The 21,247-nt window shown below is 50.5% G+C and overlaps 5 protein-coding genes across 5 annotated transcripts; 3 read left to right on the top strand and 2 right to left on the bottom strand.

The window, feature by feature from the left end:
• Positions 1–281: 281 nt before the first annotated feature.
• On the bottom strand, positions 282–3,872 carry BDR25DRAFT_293981 (endoribonuclease YSH1). The gene is made up of 5 exons (XM_033688754.1): positions 3,487–3,872; positions 3,339–3,436; positions 1,896–3,027; positions 1,158–1,842; positions 282–1,086 (listed from the first exon to the last, which is right to left on the bottom strand). Exons 1-5 carry the CDS (start codon positions 3,634–3,636, stop codon positions 572–574), a joined length of 2,580 nt encoding a protein of 859 aa, XP_033543288.1. The 5' UTR covers positions 3,637–3,872; the 3' UTR covers positions 282–571.
• A 134-nt stretch (positions 3,873–4,006) lies between these two features.
• Positions 4,007–6,718, top strand: BDR25DRAFT_269022 (uncharacterized protein). The gene is made up of 3 exons (XM_033687143.1): positions 4,007–5,058; positions 5,132–5,494; positions 5,550–6,718. The coding sequence occupies exons 1-3, from the start codon at positions 4,251–4,253 to the stop codon at positions 6,239–6,241; spliced, it is 1,863 nt and encodes a 620-aa protein (XP_033543287.1). The 5' UTR covers positions 4,007–4,250; the 3' UTR covers positions 6,242–6,718.
• Positions 6,719–6,842: 124 nt separating this feature from the next.
• On the bottom strand, positions 6,843–9,392 carry BDR25DRAFT_336588 (phosphoglycerate mutase-like protein; the record flags this gene model as incomplete). Its single annotated transcript, XM_033693114.1, has 6 exons — positions 6,843–7,088; positions 7,164–8,239; positions 8,398–8,519; positions 8,571–8,610; positions 8,865–8,990; positions 9,299–9,392. The coding sequence occupies 6 exons, from the start codon at positions 9,390–9,392 to the stop codon at positions 6,972–6,974; spliced, it is 1,575 nt and encodes a 524-aa protein (XP_033543286.1). The 3' UTR covers positions 6,843–6,971.
• A 211-nt stretch (positions 9,393–9,603) lies between these two features.
• On the top strand, positions 9,604–12,634 carry BDR25DRAFT_78379 (uncharacterized protein). Its single transcript, XM_033699038.1, has 2 exons — positions 9,604–9,701; positions 9,753–12,634. The coding sequence occupies exon 2, from the start codon at positions 9,785–9,787 to the stop codon at positions 12,620–12,622; it is 2,838 nt and encodes a 945-aa protein (XP_033543285.1). The 5' UTR covers positions 9,604–9,701; positions 9,753–9,784; the 3' UTR covers positions 12,623–12,634.
• A 1,954-nt stretch (positions 12,635–14,588) lies between these two features.
• On the top strand, positions 14,589–20,768 carry BDR25DRAFT_345635 (uncharacterized protein; the record flags this gene model as incomplete). The annotated part of the gene is made up of 6 exons (XM_033694068.1): positions 14,589–15,012; positions 15,058–15,303; positions 15,353–15,939; positions 16,002–16,036; positions 16,088–16,124; positions 16,174–20,768. The coding sequence occupies exons 1-6, from the start codon at positions 14,780–14,782 to the stop codon at positions 20,766–20,768; spliced, it is 5,733 nt and encodes a 1,910-aa protein (XP_033543284.1). The 5' UTR covers positions 14,589–14,779.
• Between the last annotated feature and the right edge of the window lie 479 nt (positions 20,769–21,247).

The following is a 21,247-nucleotide window of genomic DNA, read 5'->3' as shown; positions in this document are numbered from 1 at the left end:
ACGTCGGCACGACATGGTATGGCATGGAATTGCATGTAGAGTAGCCCAATTACGAGTTGCCTGCTTAGAGGACTAAAGACTGAAGACCTAGACAACTGTGTGTGCTTCTCTAGATAGCTGACTTGCTGCATCATGTATTCTTTGAGTTAGACTCCCTGATTGCTTACTGCTATGAGGAGGTGATATTTCTAGCTAGAAGTAGAAACCGTGCCACTGAGAGAGAAAAGAAAGACAGAGGGGCTAGAGGGCATGCCTGGGTAGAGGTTCCCTCCGTATGCCCCGCCCGCATAGCCAAAGTCGAAGTTCTTATCCATCCATGCCAAAACGCCCGCATGGTCTAGGTGAGATCAGAGAAGATCAGAGAAGACCAAGCTCACATTTGCCTCCAATCTGCTCTACCTTCGTTGCTCGCCTCGCCATGAAACTGCGCCATCACAGTTGCATGACTGATCAAAAACTGACGTCTTACATCGTCCCCTTTTACTATTTCTTCTTCTTCTTCTTCTTCTTCTTCTTCTTCTTCTTCCCATCATCCTTTTCCCCTCATCTACTTCCTTTCGCCCTCCATCAATCACACCCACAGCCCGGCAACCGTCTCCACACTCCTCTCCACAACAGCCTTAACTCGATCCCTCAGCGGCCGACTCGCACACTCTACATCCAAATCCTCTAGCCACACTTTCGCAACATATTTATCAAACCGGATCTCTACACCCGGTACTGGAATTCCCAAATTATGCAGCCTTTTCAACTCTGCTTTATCCGCGGGGCTGAACTCGATGGTTTCAGTAGAGGAGAGGGGGATGGTAGGGGAGGTTGCTACGGAGAATGGAGAATCGGAGGGTGTGGTCGAGAAGGGTGGAATTGGGGTCGTACCGGAGGTGGATGTGGAGTTTCGAGGGTAGGGAATTGGGTGGATGGCGTCGGCACCGAATTGTGCTTCGAGGAAGAGGAAGAGGCGGGAGAGGCGAGTGGAGGGGTCGGGGGTTTTGTAGGGGTTGGGTTGTTTGAAACGGTGGGCTAGGAGTAGGGATGGCTGGTGGGAAGTTGAGGGAGGGGGGGAGTGCGAGTGCGATCGGGATGATTCTGTTGTTTCTCGTTAGTATAGCATTCTGGATAGAGTATGCATAAGTGGGGGGGGGGAGTAGTTGACTCACGTCTCACAGCCGCCGGACTACTTTCAACTGTAAATAGTACCGCAAGCACGGCATCTGCAATCCCATCATTGATCATGTTTCCCTCCCACTCCACCTCGATGTTCCCTCCAGCACCGCATTTCACCGTCACACAGTCCATGACCTGGAACGCTTTCTTGCTCCTCTCGATTTCCTCGTCAGCTTCTTCCTCCTTGTGCGGCCCATTACCATTGACTTCTTTTCCATTGATCGCCGCATCAGTCACCGTTAACTCCTTGATAGCACCAAACGTCCCTTCCAACGCCCAACGAATAAGCTCCACTCCTGCCGCCGACAGCGTAATCGACTGCCGACACATAATCGACGTCGTCGTCAAACCCGCATATTCTTTCAAATCCTCAGGCGACATCAGGGAAATCTTGAAATCGTTCTGAACCAGCACGCCCGGGAGCAGGCTCGGTTCCTGTAAGCCTTCTTCCTCCTCGTCTCCACTGTCTTCTGAGGTAGACTTTTTGCGTGGGAGTGGGGGAGGGATTGAAGCGAGCTTGCCGACGACTTTGGCGACCTTGTCCGTTTTGAAGGGGATGCGGAGTTCTTCGCAGTTGGCTGGGGAGTATATTTTCACGGGGATGGTTTTTTGTGCGTTGAAGGAGAGTAGCTTGGATTTTAGGCGTGTCATGTTGCCCTTTTCGCCGTGTACGAGGATCTGTTACTGTTAGTTACTATCTATAAAAGGGCATTGCGAAGGCATGAACTTACGACAACTGGTGCAGCAACTTCTTGCACAAACTCCATATTCTCCTTTCCATCAACATGGGCCGCAAAACTGAATTCCTGTACGCTGCATCGTCGAGGAATCAACGTCGGCTCTCCTTCCTTCTGTCCCGGTCGTCGCGTCATATTCGTGTTCTTCATTGTAATAGCCGGAATACTTTCGGGTTCATGAACAATCTGTTTCGCCATCGTGCCTTCGACCGAGTATCCAGTGATGATAACCCCATTTCGTGCATCTGGGGCCCAGCGCTCGAGAAGCTCTCGAGAGGTACCAGATTGCATCATACCAGGGGAAGCAAGCATAACGCAACCGCCCATATCGTCGAAACGTTCGAGCGATTTTAGACTACGAACGAACCGGAAGTCCCACGGCCCGCCTTTGCCCACATCGCCTGCGGCTTCGGCCTCTGCCATACGTTCGCGGAAAAGTCGCTTGATGTTGTCGTTCATGGCGGATACGTATGTCTGATAGACCACCATGCACTTTCTGGCCAAGCTCGAGTTGTAATAGATTGGTATCTTTTGGTATTCTGGGTGTTTAGTCCAATACTCGTCGAGGATGAGCAGCAGTTCTTGAGCTCGACCCAAGGCAAAGACAGGGAGGAGAGCTCGGCCACCTCGATTCAGAATGTCGGTGATGGACTTCATGAGCTGCGTCTCGCGCTGGAGACGTGGGATGTGTGTTGAGATGCCGAATGTAGATTCGGTGATGAGAACATCGATTTTGATGTCTTTCGGAACTGTCGCGGAGACCAAGTGTCTGTCATCCTCTCTCGAGTAATCCCCCGTAAATAGAGTCTTCAGCCCCGCTATCTCTATCAAGAACATAGCTGCTCCTAGCACGTGACCGGCCGGATATGGTGTTATTCGAATGCCGGAGATGGTGTGGGTTGTGTAGAAGTCGATGGCTTCAATGGAGGAAAAGGTGCTCAGGTGGTCGGCTTCTGTGTACATCTGGACTTTTGTTTCGGAGGAACTGGACATGTTGCCAACGCGGACGGAGTCTTGGATCAGCCATTTATAGATGGCTTTGGTGGGATGTGTCATGAAGACCCGGCCCTTAAAGTTAGTCTTCGCAAGGACGTAGGGGAGTGAAGCGGCGTGGTCGACATGGAAACTGAATTATAGTTAGACATCGACTTTCAGAACATAAAGTACATGTCAGACCGAAGGGCCAAAGGTGGTATCAAGGAGAGGTTGCGAAGGTGGAGTATCGACTAGACTTGAGGCGGATATATACATGATTGGGAATGAAGGCACATCACCAGAGTCGAACAGGTATGGTGCAAATAATATTCCATTTGTTACTCATATACAGGAATTCAAGTCGGGAGCGCCATGATTGCTTCACACCGTCCGACTAGTGATGATGCGCCAAATTCCATCCACCATAGCATAGACTTAAGGAGAAAGAACAGGGTCACTTACTGGGAAATCAGAAGAACATCGACGGTGCTGAGGTCAAACTCGTCGTAGAAGGGCATGGCAGACAAGCCCTCGTAAGCAGGGTGCATGCCAGCATCAAGCTATCATCCATCAGCAATTGCATAGCATCATACAAGCAGCGCAGACGTACCATGACTGTCTTTCCTTTGTACTGGATGATATGACAGGACCGGCCAACTTCATTTCCTCCTCCCAGACACAAGAACATGAGCTCGTCGGCGGGGTCTACGGGATCGTCGTCGTCGGGGGCCATAGCAGCGAGCTTCCGTTTGGTCGCCATGCTGCCGCGCACTGTCCAGAAAGCTGTTTAGTTAGTAGGGAAGGCGCGTATCGTATGCGGCGCAACGGTCTTTGGTGGCCGCTTGTTTTGGGTGAATGCTTCGGAATAGAGCCGTAGCGACACGGGACCGCGCACAATGTGAAGGAGACAGTTCAAGCAGCTTCTTTGCACGCACGGGAGTCACGAGACGCGCACACTGGAGTGGCGTGTAGAGTCACAGGTGAAGGAGAGTTGTGCTGGCGATGGCATTGTCCTGAATGGAGTTGCATGCGGCTCTTGCTCTTTGTTGGGGATTCTGCCGAGCTTCACCCGACGCCCCGATCGTCATTTCCTCGTGCCTCGCGAACTTCACCACAACACGACGCTTTCAGAAACCGCCTCCCACCGCAGACCCCATCGCCGCTTCCCTTTCCACGTCCATCTCGATCTAGCCCCAATCGCCCTGTCACGGTCGCCCATTCTGGCAGCCTCGACCCGTCCATGACACCCCAATAGGCCGCGCGAGAGCCTGAGCAGCTCCCTCCTCCTCCCTCTTCCCTCCTCCCTCGTCCCTGCTACCTCCTAGCCCAGACACCGTCGCCCTCTCCGCGCTCTTGTCTCTCTTCGCTTCCACCATGGCGCACCCATACCAGACCCAGTATGCCCAGCAGATGAGCAGCCTGCCACCGGTGCAGACACAACAGCAACCCCAGCGCACCTACTCCCCCTCCCCGTACCAGCATTCGCCAGGTGCTATGTCGCCAAATATGGGCGGTATGCCGCCAAACAAGCGACAGCGCCTCTCCCCAAATCCGCCTTCGCCGTACCCTTCACCGTATCCCCAGTCGCCTTATGCTACCTCCCCGCCCCCCGGCCAATACTTGTCCCACCCCGGAACCCCCGCCCATGTCCAGCCTCAGCAGTCCTTCCACCAACCTCAGCCTTACCAGCAGGCGAATAACATGGATCCAAGACCCATTCACGGCTCTATGCCGCCGCCAAGGGTCCCCTACAGCAAGTCACAGGATACTGCAGAGCTGGAGAAGGCGAACCCGCGGGACATGGACGTCAATAATATCAGTGACGTCCTGACCGGGTCTGGTATCGATCTCCGCGCCGAGGAGGAAAATCTGCTTGGTCACCGGTCATACGGGAACTCGTTCAATTCGCAGACTTCCTCCACGATTTCGCCGCATGGGAGTTTCAACCAGTGGTCACAACAGGCAGCGGGTCATGGCGCGTTCCAAGGAACAGGACCATTGAGCCAGCCCGTGTCACAGGAGGAGCAGGAAGCAGAACTTAGGCAGAAGCACGAACGCGCTGCTAGGGCGCTCGCCGAACAAACCCAGTCGCCCCTTAATGACCCTTTCCTCCAAGCAAATGTCGTCCGCCGGAAGGTTGCTGACAGGGCATACGAACACGGTATCAGCGTCAATCTGGAAGGTATGCGTGGAATACTGCTCATCGACTGCGTTTTGCTTCGTGCACCCAATGAACTGCACTAATTGCTGTTTAGGTCTCTTCGACAAAATTCCGCAAGCTCCGCAAAACGTGACGAGAACCACAATGCAAGGCGCAAACGGAGAATCTATTACAAGGCTGGAGGCTGACAGCCTTCTGAACAGAGAGGCCAGCTTTGTTGAAGTTCTCACGCTGCTTACACTGGCTGCTGAGGAGCGCATACGGACCGTCTTAGAAGACGCAACTGCCTTGAGCAGAGGCCGCCAGAGCACCTCTCATGGTGTCGTACCTCCTAACCTAGTCGAGATTGCCGCCACAAATGGAGATGTCAAGCCGACTACTGCAGTCCCAAACAATCTATCCAAGACTACGTGGGAGGCTCCAGATAGTGCCGTCAGCCCTATGACTGTCCTGAAGCGTAAGTTTTGCCGGCGGTCGTCTCCAGGCTTTTGCGGTACTTACAGCATGATCAGACCCGAATACAGCCCGATTACCCACCCCACCGACTGACGCGCCCCCGACACCGCTGCCTACGGTTGCTTTCACCAATCACGTCGCAGCCGGGCTAAAGCGGAGAGCAGCCGAAGACAGAAAGTTCGAAGAAGAGCGGATTGCCAGGCGGCAAAAACGTCTACGGGCATCCACCTCGACACCCGCAGAGGCGGCACCACCACCGACCCTCACCATCCCCGAAAAGATGACCAAGAAGGAACGAGATCGCATAGCCAAGATCGGCCAAACAGAAGAAGTGCTCCATCGCAAAGCCAATGAAACCGCCAGCATGGCTCTCGGATTTGGCAAAAAGAAATATTCCTGGATGACAGGCGGAGGAGGCGGAGGGGGAGGAGGCGGGCTTGGCTCCGGCACTTCAACACCCCGTCTCAACACCTCTGTTGGCGGCGCAAGTGGCACAGCTACCCCGGCTCCGCAACCGCAAGGCATTGATCGCGGTCTTATTGCAAGGAAACGCACTTTTGGAGATGCGTTTGAGCAGGGACCGATCGGGAAAGGCATCCAGATGCGCGATGTCATACACGTGCTCGAGCTTGATGGAAAGGAGAAGAAGACGCTCGTGCAGATCAAGGCGAGGTTGAAGAACACGGAGAATGAAAATGAGCCCAGCAGGGATAGGAGTCGGCCTTCGATATCGGCGGGGCCGCGTTGAAGAGCTAAGTTTCCCCAAACCTGCACCCTACATCATTGAAGAAGGTGGTGGAGTTGTTGGTTCCACATTTAGGTTTTTCACAAACTTTCAACCCCATCCCCATACCCATACCCATACCCACAAGCTGAGAGTGCAGGCGGGCTTCATTCAACCCGACCTCCCAAGCACGTCTTTGTGGGTTTTCTTGTACTTTTTTTTCCCTTTCCTTCTTCTATCACCTTTACATCAGCGGCGGCGTTCTTCACGGCGTGCGTAGGTGCTGGAAATTGCATCTTAACCATCTGATTCATCCGGGATTTTTCTATGGGAGGAATGGATCTTTTTCTGGACTTTTGTGTTAAAAGAAAATGACGATGGATTTAAACAGGGATCGGTGATGCTGTAGCTGATAATCGCTTTGATGGAACAGAGTGGCAGAAGTAACTACTGGTTTCTTCGAATAGGGGAACAGTTAGATTGAGGAGGGAAGGATGAAAGGAATGCAATGGCAGTTTATGTCATGTCATGTCAGCCATTGAAATGCATCTGTACGTGCGTGCGTACGTAGAGAATAACTCCGTAATATATTAAGCAGTTTACAAAATGACTTCATATGCAAACCGTTGTTGCAGTCTATCTCTTTCGCTCTTCTAACACCGATCTGATCTATGTATCTCCGCCGTTAGGCTCCTTGTATGCATGTAGTTTTCGTTTCATTTGCAGTACACGCACTACACCCCTACTCTACCTCTTATTCATATCCCGCCATTTCAGGCTTCTCTGGGAATGATGGCGCATCGATATTAGACGCACACGAATGTTTCCAGTTTTTGGGGGTGTAGGAATCGACGATAGATTTAAATGCTTCCTAATCTCTAAGTTAGTGACGACCCCGATCCGACTAGGACGTGCAAATCGTCTACGCTTTGCGTGAACTACTTACTAAAGTGCAGAATGTAGGATCGCCGGGGAGATGCTTTCCCTCGAGTTTACACCCCGGGACTTGCATCACTTTGTCGTTGTACCGGATTCTGACGTAGTGGTTTTGAAGTGATTGTCTTTGTGACGGGGAGAGTGTGGATACGTGTTTTCGGGCGATGCTTTTGGGGGAGGGGGATGGGGGGGCCGTGTTATTACTGCTTCCGAGTAGACTCGCCCACCATCCTTGACTAGGCGCATCAGCTCTTTGTTTGGCGTCTTCGTCTTCGGCAGACGTAGACGCAGACCTCCGGCCCAGGCCTTCGCCTTCTCCTGGGGATATATTTGTGCCATCCATCACCCCACCACCGTTCTTCCTCCTGAACAACTCAAAAGCAATATGGCTCGTAAATGGGGGCCAACTTTCTCCCCCAAAAGCCCCCAAACTCGTCAACGCCCCCGCAAGCGTCGTATCATGACATCCACTCAACGCAAACCTAACCTCCATCTCCCCGCCCCTCCTATGTTCCAAATCCTCATCCACTCCCCCTACTTCCACAGCTCCATCATTCCCATTCCGCTCCACGCTACCGGTCATACGAGATACGATATCCCCCATCAAAGCACCAATCCCCAGCGTCCGATATTCCGCGGATTCGTTGTATCCAGCGTACCACTCCTCGACACTAATTCTATCGATGATCCCACGGGCTTTGGCATCGTAGAATTCCGGTGGGAGTTTTGTAGCCGGCCCGTGGGCATCGGTGCTATTTATCGTGTCCATGATACCTGAGAGGCGGGGGTGAGAGTCCACAGCCACCCTCGAGTGCCCCGGCATCCATTTTGAGAATAGTTGGGAGAGGTAATGCATCTCGTCTGTGTCGTTCCAGCGCTGGGCAGCGCGGGCAGCGAAGGCACGGCTCAGGTGTGCGAAGCGGCGGCAGTTGCCGTCGTTAGGGAAAAGGGTTTCATCGGCTGGGGTGCGGGTTATGATTGTCGGGGCGGGGAAGTCAGCGGTGCGGGTGGATGCTGGGTAGAGGCCCCAGAAGGCTTGTTGGACGGATTCGAGGGCGCGGGGGATGGGCGTTGCGCGGAGGTAGACTGGAGATTGGGGTATAGTTAGTTCGGGTATAAATGGGGAGGTTTGGGGTAGAGACGAGATCCTTCGAGCTGTGCAGAATTCTAGGGTGCTGGTTAAGTATCACTTCTGAACCTGACTACTAAAGAGAACTCGGCATTTTTGCCCCGGAGGTACGTACTCATGTCACTGTCAGCGATTAGGCGTGGCATGAAGTGAAGTTGGTTGATGTAGAGGTGGCGGAGGCGGGAGCCGAGGGCGAGTGTGGTTTCGCGGCCTTTGTCTGTGAGCTCACCTGGTTGACTGGGGGGTTGTTAGGGGGGTGATTTTGAATAGGGGTTTGCGGGGTTGTACCAGACAGCATCGAACTCCCCGTTGGGGCCGGATGCGATTACTAGGAGAAGTGAGTCTTAGGATTAATGACAACAGAGATGGTGTGAGGACGATATTTGAGAAGATGGTACTGGAGAAGGTAATACTTGTGAATATGGAAGATTCACATATAGGTTTATGAATATAATCCAGCCAGGGAGAGATGACGTAGAGATGGATGATATGAAGAGAGACTATAGCGTGGAATGCTTTTGCCGAGGGTTGGTACTCATATAGACGCGAAATACAGTGTAGAGACATAGTAGAAATACATACCAGGTCTGTCATCAAAACCAAAAGTTTCGATTCGTCGTCGATACTTGAGCGAATCCCATCTGGACCAGTCCGCGGTCGCCATGACTACACTGGTCAATTGCCTTGCCGAATTGCAATACGGCCAATCTAGATATCTTTAAAGGAAGCCCCGAACGATAATTTAGCGCAACTTACAAGGGCGAAGGCCAGTCTAACGATGCTGTCAGCTCCATGATCAAAAAAATTTGTGTGAGGAAGAATTGATGTCTCACATTCTGGAAACGAGGTGAAACAGGGCTTCGCTCGCCTACATGAAAGTAAATAAGCAATTATTCTCCGGTGGCAGATACAGAGTTTCACAAACCATGACGAAGTAACTGCTCTTATGGTCAGAAAATCTTTCCTCGGAAACACATTCCAGAATTCAGAGTAAAGATAAAGAGACGTAGTTAAACACACAATCTGCACAAGCTGTAGTTCCAATTCTTTCGGATAGAGCTGCGCAAGCTCCTCTGCAGTGTACGGCTTTCTCAGTTGAAAAGAAGTCATTATGCTTCTAATTGGCCCTTTCTTGGACAAGGGAACCGCTGACTAGTCTTGTGCAACTCTGTGTGAGTGTCGATGCTGGAATCTGACATTAAGTTGGTGTTCACCGACATGCGTCATGTAGCGGAAGCTGTTGACGCGAGTCCGAATCTGGTTAGACTAGAGAACAATATCGGGCTCCTCTATCGTTTCAAGAAAACATCGTCTGAGATCACAAATTCGACCTTCACTATCTCCAACTTTAGTTGTAACAACGCATTTGTACTTCAGGCATCTTGTCGCATGTCTCGGTACTCCATTTGTGCCTGTTTTGTAAGACGTTGAAGTCTCCTTTGCATGAATGGCTGCTAATCTAATTTCTAGTCGGTGATATCTCCGAGCTCCCATTGGGAGCCATGATGAGCTCCTACATTTGCAGACAATGTAGGAAAAATATATTCCAGCGCGCCGTTTCCCTGCGGAGCCCCCAATGGCAACCGAATGCAACCTTCATCTCCCTGCGCAACCCGCAACCGACCCCCGGGCCACAACAGGAAGTATCTGAGCACACTACTTCCACGCAGGCGAATGATGGCAATTCGACCCAAGCGGAAGCTGTGAAGGATGCACGGATAAGGCGGGCGACTACAACAAAAACATTTCAATTCGCACGGCCCGAACGCTCTCAGGGAGGCCGCTATTCAAGATATAAACCCCCAAATAAAGAAGCCGAGCCTGAAAAACTCGGACAAGATTCAAAAGAGGGCCAGGATGGTCTGGAGGTTACACAACTAGAAGGACCCCCAATCCGAAAACTCCACCAAGGCGTCTCCGGTGCATTCTACATAGATGATCGCATGGAAGCAGGGAATCTTCAAGCAGCCTGGAGAATAATACTTAACACGTATACCTCGAAGGATTGTCCTGCCTTACTAGACCCGAGCGATCGTCTGCTGAAGGGAGGAATGTTTCGCAAGTTTCTAGAGGTTGTAGTCAGAAAGGTGTGCGAGGGTGCCGAGGTACCAGTTACTCCAACAAATCTAATGCGAAAGTACGAGGAAATAGGTGTCATGCGTCCTGATTTCTGGAAAAGTACAATCCTCACCCTTACGGATCAAGTACTACGCCAATCACCGATGGCTGCGTCGGACGCTCGGGAGTTGAATAAAGTCCTCCCAGAGCTCATGTCCGTCTGGCAACTCTTCTTCCAATGTAAAGGAACTCTCGACGTCCCCCTACAATCCGAGGGACATGTATGGCAGTCAATACCTGATGCTCAAACGCTCAGAGCTACGATTGCTGGGTCGTCAGAACGAGACTTCCGGGCACGTTTGCAACAGTATATCCCCAAATTCGTGGCTAATAATTGGCTTTCGTTTTCCGCCGTCGCCGTTTTCAATATTTTCAATGAGCGAAACGAGCTCTCGGCGAAACTAGACGAGACTTTACGAGCACAAAATGAGCCGTTTCTTCGACTTCTTGTCCATGTTCTAGCTGGCGCTTCCATGCGATCTGCTTTCTGGCATATCGAAACTTCGCACGAATTCAAAGCACTACCGGAACAAATACAAAAGGATGTTATCAAGCAGATCAGTTCTGCGCCTTCCGAAGCCAAAATCGTGCTTGGAGTGAAAGATTTCGAAGTATCCCAGCCTTCGAATTTTAGCAACGCATCTTCTCGAGAAGCTAAGTTCCTCAAGCGCATTTCACGAGCAATTCTTGAGAAATCCCACAAAGGCGTGTTGGGAAATCTATGGGAAGAAGTCATTAGAGCGTACACTCCAAAGGGTAATAAGACGATTATCCCCCCAGAGATATATAACTCTTTCTTGACAGGTTTCATGGCGCTCTTTGAACCCGATCGCACCATTGAGGTGTGGAATCATATGATAGCACACGGTCTCAGGCCTGACGTTAAGTCGTGGACAGCAATGATCGTAGGCTGCGAAAAAGCACGAGACTTGGAAGGCATGAAACAGATGTGGACGAGAATGCTTCGATCCGGCGTCCAGCCTGACATCTATGCCTGGACTGCGCGGATCCACGGATTCATGTACCTTCGCAACACCAACGCGGCTTTCGCTGCCTTAGACGAAATGGGCCAAAGCTGGCTTGCCGGGGAGCAGGCTATGAAGGGTTCAGCTAAGAAGTCTTCCCCGACCCCTAAGGCCAATCCTTTCGTGAAACCCACGATTGAAGTAGTTAACGCTGCATTGTCTGGCCTCGCCAACATACCCCGACCCAACCTGCCTTTTAACCGGAAATCCGAGATGATGCAGAATATCCTACTTTGGGGCCGCACATTTGCTCTTAGACCTGATGCCCATACGTACAACACCCTTATCCAGTTCTACCTCACCAGTGAAGATTACCACACCGCTTCCAAGCTACTCCAAAAAATGGAAGTCGACGGAATCGAGCCAGACATTGTCACCTATACAATGCTGCTTCGTTCTGCGTTTGATGACCGTCAATTTAGCGGGCTATCCGAAGAGCAACAAACCTCCAAGGTCATCTCTATCCTCACGGAGCTTGAAAAGAGTGGCATAAAACTCAACGCTTACATCTACTCCTCCATCGTCGACCGCCTTCTCAAACTACACAGTAATTTCTCTGCCGTCAGAGCCGTCATCGATCACATGATGAGCCGCAACCTCATCGCAAGTGCGCAAATCTACACGTCTCTCATCACACACTACTTCCAAGAATCGCCCCCGAACATCCCAGCCGTTGATTCTCTATGGCTACAAATCACGCAAACACCCGGCACACCCATCGACAAGATCCTCTTCGACCGGGTTATCGAGGGCTATGCTTCCGTCGGGGAAGTAGGCAAAATGATGGCAGCTCTGGTGCGTATGTCTGCACACGGCAAGCTGCCGGGATGGACAGCGTTGACGGCTGTTGTTCGGGCACTGACTGAGGCTGGCGATTTCCAGCGCGCGAGAGATGTGGTTAGAGATGTTAGTAATGGGGAAGGGGTTGCCCAGGGAGGGATTAAGGGGGATATGTGGAGGAGGCAGGAATTCTGGGAAGAGGCCAGGCGGTGTAGGATTTTGGATGAGGGGATGGAAGATGGGGCTATGCCTGAAGAGGAGTTCGTGAAGCCGATCGAAGTGGAGGAAGTGGTCTCAAGCCTGAAGCAGGCTGACCAGGAGGTCATGAAGCCAATAGAATCTGCGGCGGAAGTCCGACATTCGCCGCATGTTAAGGAAAGCGGGGACGGTGAGAGATTTGGAGGGGTGCCCATGTAAGCGAGTTGTGGTTGTGCCATGTTTCAAACAAGGCGTCTAAGATGTCTCAGTCTTTGAAGCATGAAGTGAAGGAAAAAAGCGCTGATGCGGCGGTTACCTGCTGCGTCCATGCACCTACATTCGTCCATGTTGACTCCGTTTGTAATTATATATATTTTACCATAGTAGACGTATAGAACGGAGAATACAGCGTGCATCAAGTATTCAAGCAATTTTCTGACACAAGCTCCCTTCGGCACAACACCTGTGGACACAATCAGGAAGCGAATCACCAATACCTAGAAGAATCGCATTTATTTTCTATGTGACAGGATGAGAGGGTTCCGAGGTCCCCAAAGTTGTATTTGTTCACGTGGTTATTATCAGTAACTGAAATCTTCAGGATTTTATAGCTGCGAAACTTGTCTCGCAAGCCCCCTGTAATGCTTAGCATAGTCTTTGCTTTAATTATTGTTTTAGCAGGATACGCCTATTACAATGAGATAACAGAAACCTGCAAAACTCTTAGTTCTTTGACACTTTACAGTACGTAATCTTCACATCGTCAGAGCTAGTGTTCTTCAGTAAGACCAACCACACCTACCAGGCTGGATACACATCTAAAAGAACGCTTCTCGGTTTCTGGTATAGTCTTCTTTGCCTCTCTAGAGTATACTGTATATATAAGAATGGATACAGTAATTCCTGAGATACTAGATTTCGGCCCTCTACCTTTGATATCTTAATAATAGCATGAGTATAAGCTCTAAGACGCCAGTATAGATCTTCGAAGGGGTATAAAATACTAAAATTGAAATCTTAAGCCTTTCTGCTTAGCTGTAGTTGAGATTTGAAGGCGCGATTTTCGTCATTTTCGGTGGTTTTTGGCCAAGCTGGTGGACTGGTGGAACACGTTATAGTTATCCGTCCTTTATCTATCTGACGACCTCGTCTCATGTGACTCTGCGTCGTGAGTGAATGTGGTGAACGGTTGTATGACGACTTTATCGAAACTTACCTTAGTGCCGCCCAAGACTCCAAGAACTCGAGTAGCTCTTAATGGCCATATTCAAACAAGGAATACTGGAAATGCCAACAGCTCTATCAGTAGGATTTCGGTCAATCCGTTCACTATCTTGCTCATTGTTAGTATTGCTGGGAGCCTGCTTTTTGGTATATTGTGGTTAGTATGTCGAAAGGAGATACCAGGCGCATTTGGGGTTGCAAGCATTGGGTGACAGCGACTGTGTTGCTTATTAGGTTCATCGCGGGTATGCAAGTTTAGCTATCGCGAAGCGCGGTGTGCAGATTTCAACCACGAAAAAGGCGTCCCTGAAAACCAACAATGGCCCTCAAGCTGTTAGCCTGAGTTCAAGACCTTCCCCACCTTCAAACTTGTGTCCTTCACCTGCACAAACGACTCGTGGGTCCACTTTTCAATGCCCTTCAGACCGGTACGTGAACGCTAGTTTGCCTATGCTGCTCCTACTTGACTTGTTCTTAAACACAGCCTTCACAAGAATGTTGTATCCTGAAATGTAACCCACGGCATCCATCCCAAGCTAACCTAGTATAATAACCATAACGGCGCCCGAGGCCGGCTAAGCGTCGGGAAATGGTGGTATATGTCCCAACGAAAAGGTCAAAGACTTCGTATAGTCTGAAGGCGGGCAGATTCGCCTCACGTGCTTGGTTCAGTTAAGCCCCGAAGATCCCACTTCAGAATGTGGCGTGTTAACAGACCACCCGCCACCATCAAGCGACAGCAAGCACTGGCCGGTTGTTCCAGCAGGGCTTGGTTCTCCGCCTAGGGTAGCCCGCTCTTGCTTGATTGTTTATCTGCCATCTTGGTCGGCTTCGCGCGTGTAAGGTGGGGCAGAACGATACAAGCGCTGTCAAAGCGGAAAGGGACTGGCATGATGCGCCGAGGAAAAAAAAAAAAGCTAAAATAGCTCCGAGTATAAGATACGTTGGGAAACAAAGAGTGCCGACATTTTATGTCTTGGTGGCGGGCTGGAAGTGAGTAATGTGTGCCCACCATCCCCCGCCCACACCACCTCAGCCATCATTTCAGCCTTCCTTCCAGGCGCAACATGCCAGGCCCTTTCCACTTCAACCGTGCCCTTCTCTCTGTGCCGACCTCACAGAAGCGACGGCGACCGAGACAGCGGATAATCAATGGAGCAATTGCAGGATATCCAGCATGGCGGAGAGCCAAATCCACTCGACGACACTGGTCTCTGCCTGCTGTCACTGGACGGTGGTGGGGTCCGCGGGTTGTCGACGTTGTACATCTTAAAGAAGTTGATGGTGAAACTAGCGTATGAGCGTTACGGCAACGCAGCTAGTAGGCACCCTCCTATAAAGCCGTCCGAGGTGTTTGACCTCATCGGTGGCACAAGCACAGGCGGGTATGCATCGTAGCCCTCCTTATAGGACTATGCTGAGGTTAATAGTCTCATCGCTATCATGCTCGGACGGCTCGATATGACTGTAGACGAGTGCATTTCGGCGTATCGCGAGCTTGTCAAGACCGTTTTCGAGGACAAGGACAGCTGGTATGGGGTAGGCGCAACGGGCAACATTAAAGCGCAGTTTTCCTCTAAGACATTGAAAAGCGCTGTCAAGAGGGTGCTTGCGAGTCGTGAAGGCGTCTCGGAAGACGACCCGTTGGATGATGGCAAGGCTAGAGGGTGTAAAGTGTAAGAATGGGGTCATAATGCACATCAGTCTGAGCTGACTTGGAGTTAGCTTTGTCTGCACTACAGCACACGAAACGAAAGGCATCTCGCGCCTCAGGAGCTACAGTCTCCCTGGGGAGCTCGGTAATCAGGTTCCCCCAACAATTTGCGAAGCGGCTTTAGCAACGTCAGCCGCAACGCGCTTTTTCGACCCCGTCGAAATTGGAGCACGTACGTTTGTTGATGGGGCATTGGGCGCAAACAACCCAGTGGATGAGGTAGAAGACGAGGCTGCCAGGATTTGGTGTCCAGATACCGCAGAGCTGAAACCACTGGTCAAGTGCTTTATCTCAATCGGTACTGGGAATCCTGGGAAAGCGCCGATTGAGGATAAGGTGTGGAAGCTTCTTTCAAAGACGCTGGCAGAACTTGCTACAGAGACGGAAAAGACAGCAGCCAAATTTGCAGGTCGCTGGAGAGGACATCTGCTTAATAAGCGGTATTTTCGCTTTAATGTCCAGCACGGGCTGCAGGATATTGGGTTGGCGGAATACCAGAAGGAAGGCGCGATTGAAACGGCGACAGTTGAGTATCTCGACGAGGCTGAACAGTACTTTCGGGTGCAGGACTGCGCGAGAAATCTCAAGCAGAAGCAAAGTGTGTATATTGAAGACTTTGCCTAGGGTTCTCTGTGGCTATGGTGGACTGACGGGTTACAGGCAAGACGCAGACGGGGTTTGAGTCTTTGATTAATGTAAGGGTAATCTAGCAGATAGCCTTGTGCCGGATTGCTTACCACACGTAGGAATATCGAGCAAATGAATTTGTTACGTCTCACACTAGTAAGTTATTAGCATAGGAATGTGTGCCGCTCGATCTCACAAGGTACAGCAACTGATAAACCGCGCTGGTTGGTCCCTTTCTCAAAAAATCCAAAGTTTGTTGGCCGCAACGTGCAGCTGGGCAAACTTCAGGAAAGTTTATTCGTGGATGGCCGTTGTCCAAAAGTCGCACTCGTCGGCCTTGGTGGCGTGGGCAAGACACAAATTGCAATCGAGTTCGCCTATCAGACCCGGACCAAGTATCCAGAGTGTTCAGTGTTTTGGGTCCCTGCAACCAATACCGAGAGTCTCGAGCAAGCATACCGACAGATCCGTTGGCAGCTCCAAATACCTGGGCTAGAGGAAAAGCAAGCAAACGTCAGGGAGCTTGTGCAGCAGCGCCTCAGCCAGGAAAGCGCGGGTCGGTGGCTGCTAATCTTTGACAATGCTGATGATGAAGATATGTGGATCTGCTGCCCAGACAGCACGACCGGATTGCGTTGTCTGAGGGACTACCTACCCAATAGTAGCCTTGGATGTATACTGTTCACGACACGTAGTCGAAAGGCCGCGGTAGAACTAGCACAGCACAATTTGATCGAAGTCAATGAGATGGATGAGCAAGCAGCAACTCAGCTACTACAACAATCGCTTCCCAACCGAAACATTTTAATCGACGATTCTACCGTGGTGAAGCTACTCAGACAACTGACATTCCTTCCTCTTGCCATTATGCAAGCCGCTGCATATATCGACAAAAACGGAATAACTTTCTCAGAGTACGTGTCGCTCTTACAGGACAGAGAACAAAACGTACTCGAAGTCCTAAGCGAAGATTTCAAAGACGACGGAAGATACCGGGATATGAAGAATCCCGTAGCAACCACTTGGCTTGTTTCATTCGATCAAATCCGAAGTCACGACCGGCTGGCGGCAGAATACCTGTCCTTCATGGCCTGCATCGACCCGAAAGACATCCCTCAGTCGCTTTTACCACCGGCGCGGTCAAGAAAAGAGATGGTTGAGGCTATCGGAACCCTATGTGCATACTCATTCATCACCAAGCGAGTAGACCATGCTCTAGACATCCATCAACTCGTGCATCTTGCGACTCGAAACTGGCTGAGGATGGAGGGTCTGCTCGTAGAATGGACCACAAAGGCGTGTATGCGGCTAAATAATATGTTTCCAGCCGATGACTACAGAAACAGGAGTATCTGGAAGGCATACTTACCTCATGCGCGTTATATCCTTGACTCTGACGTTCTCCTTAATAATTTTGAGGTGAAACTGCCATTGTTTGAAAAGGTTGGGTTGTGTCTGCTTCGGGAGGGGAGGTATATGGAGGCAGAAGAGCGGCTGATGGAAGTCACGGAAACAAAAAAGAGGTTGCTGGGAGTAGATAATCAAGGCACGTTGGCTAGCATGGCCAATTTAGCGTTGGTCTATCATCATCAAGGACGATGGAAGGAAGCCGAAAAGCTTTTGAAGCTAGTGATGGAGAAAAGGAAACGAGTGTTAGGGGAAACACATTTAGACACGCTTACCAGCATGACTGATTTAGCGTCAGCTTTTGAGGATCAAGGCAGATTCAAGGAGGCTGAAGAGCTTGAGAGGCAGGTAATACAGACGAGTATAGAGGTCCTGGGGCCCGTGGATCCTGTCACGCTGGCCAGCATGACTAATCTAGCATCATTGTACAGAAACCAAGGTCGGTGGAAAGACACTGAAGAGCTCGAGACACAAGTGCTAGATGCGAGAAAGAGAGTGTTAGGGGGGGAGCACCCGGACACGTTGACCAGCATGGCCTCCCTAGCTTTAACATACTGGGAACAAGGCCGGTGGAAGCAGACCGAAGAACTCGAGGCACAAGTGCTGGATGCGAGAAGGAGAGTGTTAGGAGGCGAGCATCCACACACGCTGGCAAGCATGGCCAACCTAGCCCTAACATACTGGAAACAAGGCCGCTGGAAGGAAGCTGAAGAACTTGAGATACAAGTGCTGAATGCGAGGAAGAGAATACTAGGGGCAGAGCACCCAGACACGTTAACCAGCATGGCCAACCTGGCGTCCCTGTACAGAAATCAAGGCCGGTGGAAAGACACTGAAGATCTCGAGACACAAGTGCTGGAGACAAGAAAAAGAGTATTAGGAGGCGAGCATCCGCACACGTTGACAAGCATGACCAACCTAGCCCTAACATACTGGAAACAAGGCCGGTGGAAGCAGACTGAAGAACTTGAGATACAAGTGTTGGATGCGAGAAAGAGAATGCTAGGGGCAGAGCATCCAGACACGTTGGACAGCATAACAAACCTGGCGTCGACATTAAGGTATCAAGGTAGATGGAAAGAGGCTGAATCGCTAGAAATGCAGGTCCTGGAGACGAGAAAGAGAGTGTTAGGAGCAGAGCATCCAGACACGCTGAGCAGTATGCAGAGTCTAGAGTTAACCTACTGGAAATTAGGCCACTCAAAGGACACTGAAGAATTAGAGACACAAATATTAGAGGCGAGAAAGAGAGCACTAGGGGCGGAGCATCCAGACACGCTGACCAGTATGACCGACCTAGCCATAACGTACTGGAAACAGGGCCGGTGGAAGCAGACTGAAGAGCTCGAGGCACAAGTGCTAGATGCAAGAAAGAGAATACTAGGGGCGGAGCATCCGGACACATTGGCTAGTATGGCTGACCTGGCGTCAACATTAAGGGATCAAGGTAGATGGAAAGAGGCTGAAACGCTAGAAATGCAACTGCTAGAGATTAGAAAGAAAGTGTTAGGGGCAGAACACCCAGACACGTTGGCTTGCATGGCCAACCTGGCGTCCCTCTACAGAAGTCAAGGCCAGTGGAAAGACGCGGAAGATCTCGAGGTACAAGTGCTAGAGGTGAGCAAGAGAGTGCTAGGGGAAGAGCATCCAGACACGTTGGCTAGCATGGCCGACCTGGCGTTAATGCTAATGGATAAAGGCAGATGGAAAGAGGCTGAAACACAAGAAAAACAAGCTCTGGCAATAAGAAAGAGAGTGCTGGGGGAGGGGCATCCAGATACGCTAAGTAGTATGAAGAACCTAGCTATGACGTACTGGAAACAAGGCCGATGGAAGCAGACTGAAGAGCTCGAGACACAAATTTTGGATACGAAAAAGAGAATGCTTGGGGCGGAGCACCCGAACACGTTGGCGAGCATGGCCAACCTAGCGTCCCTGTACAGAAATCAGGGCCAGTGGAAAGACGCGGAAGATCTCGAAGCACAAGTTCTAGATGCAAGAAAGAGAATACTAGGGGCGGAGCACCCAGACACATTAACCAGCATGATTAGCCTAGCTTCCTTGTACAGGAATCAAGGCCAATGGAAAAACACTGAAGATCTCGAGATACAAGTGCTGGAGGTGAGCAAGAGACTGTTAGGGGCGGAGCACCCGGACACGCTGGTTAGCATGGCCAACCTAGCGTCGACGTTAAAAGATCAAGGCCGATGGAAGCAGACTGAAGAGCTTCAGGCACAAGTACTAGGGGCGAGAAAGAGAACACTAGGAGCAGAGCACCCAGACACATTGGCCAGCATGGTCACTCTAGCGTCCATGTACAGAGATCAAGGGCGGTGGAAAGACACTGAAGATCTCGAGACACAAGTGCTAGAGACGAGAAAGATAGTACTAGGAGGCGAGCATCCAGACACGCTAACAAGCATGGCCAGCCTGGCCCTAACATACTGGAAACAAGGCCGATGGAAGCAGACTGAAGAACTCGAGGCACAAGTGTTAGATGCAAGAAAGAGAATATTAGGGGCAGAGCACCCAGACACATTGGCCAGTATGGCCAACCTTGCGTCTCTGTATAGAAGTCAAGGTCGGTGGAAAGACTCCGAAGATCTCGAGGCACAGGTGCTAGAGGCGAGAAAGAGAATGCTAGGGACGGAGCACCCGGACACATTGACCAGTATGGTCAACCTAGTGTTCTTGTACAAAAATCAAGGGCGGTGGAAAGTCACTGAAGAACTTGAGACACAAGTGCTGGAGGTAAGCAAGAGAATATTAGGGGCGGAGCATCCAGACACGTTAACTAGTATGGCCGACCTGGCGTCAACATTAATGGATCAAGGTAAATGGAAAGAGGCTGAAACACTAGAAATTCAAGCGCTAGAAATAAGAAAGAAAGTGTTAGGGGTAGAGCACCCAGACACATTGGATAGCATGGTTAACCTAGCGTCCCTCCACAGAAGTCAAGGCCAATGGAAAGACGCGGAAGATATCGAGGCACAAGTGCTAGATACAAGAAAGAGAATACTAGGAGCGGAGCACCCAGCCACGTTGGCTAGCATGGCCAACCTAGCTTCAGCATATAGGAAGCAAGAGCGGGGGAAGGAGGCCGAAGGGCTTGAAACACAAGTGATGGAGACGAGGAAGCGAACGCTCGGGGCAGACCATCCAGATACGTTGATCAGCATGACAAACCTCGCACTCACCTTGGAGTCTCAAGGGCGCAATAGTGACGCTCTCTCATTGTTTGAAGAATGCCTCCGGCTACAGAACCAGATCCTAGAGTCTCATACTAAATCATCGCCTGAGGCTGTAAATAAGCGTAGGATAAAAAAGACAACTAGTAAATCTATAACCCCTTTTAAATGGCTAGGGATTAAATTTAGGAGGTTTAGCATATAGTATTTTATTTTATGTAATATAACTATTATTTAAATTATATATTGTGAGAGCACTGTAGGCAGGAAGCATGAAGCGCAGAAGAGGGTTATAGGATAGTATTGATAGACGAGAAAGGATATATATGTGCCGGGGGCCTGCCTGAGGGCTCTCCGGAGAGAGTCCGAGGCGTGTCCTAGTTAACTGTGACATATACTATCTTTTGATTATTAAGTATATTGAAAAGAAAGGGCAAGTACGGGAACCGGATCAAGACAGCTCTTGGGAAGTTACGCCAATATACCTCACCAGTTTCTCAAAAACGATAGATGTCAGTCCACCCCACAAGAGAATTCCGCCTGGTAAATGCCCTGTTTCGGTTGGATGCAAATACTTCGGAAATATTTCCAAAGGGCTTCTGTATGGACTCCCCCAAGTTCACGATATTAAAGATGCTAATCTTATCAAGGAGAAATTGCTACAACTGAAAGACAACTTTTTAG

The sequence above is a fragment of the Lindgomyces ingoldianus genome (assembly GCF_010093535.1).
Source record: "Lindgomyces ingoldianus strain ATCC 200398 unplaced genomic scaffold BDR25scaffold_34, whole genome shotgun sequence".
In the NCBI taxonomy this organism is placed as follows: Eukaryota; Fungi; Ascomycota; class Dothideomycetes; order Pleosporales; family Lindgomycetaceae; genus Lindgomyces; species Lindgomyces ingoldianus.
This window is presented reverse-complemented; position numbering and strand designations above follow the sequence as displayed.

Excerpts from the sequence above, each read along its gene's own strand:
- BDR25DRAFT_269022 (XM_033687143.1), top strand. The coding sequence starts at position 4,251 with ATGGCGCACCCATACCAGACCCAGTATGCCCAGCAGATGAGCAGCCTG. Across the intron at positions 5,059-5,131 it reads TATCAGCGTCAATCTGGAAG|GTCTCTTCGACAAAATTCCG; the intron begins GTATGCGTGGAA and ends ATTGCTGTTTAG. Across the intron at positions 5,495-5,549 it reads CCCTATGACTGTCCTGAAGC|ACCCGAATACAGCCCGATTA; the intron begins GTAAGTTTTGCC and ends CAGCATGATCAG.
- BDR25DRAFT_293981 (XM_033688754.1), bottom strand. The coding sequence starts at position 3,636 with ATGGCGACCAAACGGAAGCTCGCTGCTATGGCCCCCGACGACGACGAT. Across the intron at positions 3,437-3,486 it reads ACAAAGGAAAGACAGTCATG|CTTGATGCTGGCATGCACCC; the intron begins GTACGTCTGCGC and ends GATGGATGATAG. Across the intron at positions 1,843-1,895 it reads AAGTTGCTGCACCAGTTGTC|ATCCTCGTACACGGCGAAAA; the intron begins GTAAGTTCATGC and ends TAACAGTAACAG.
- BDR25DRAFT_78379 (XM_033699038.1), top strand. The coding sequence starts at position 9,785 with ATGATGAGCTCCTACATTTGCAGACAATGTAGGAAAAATATATTCCAG.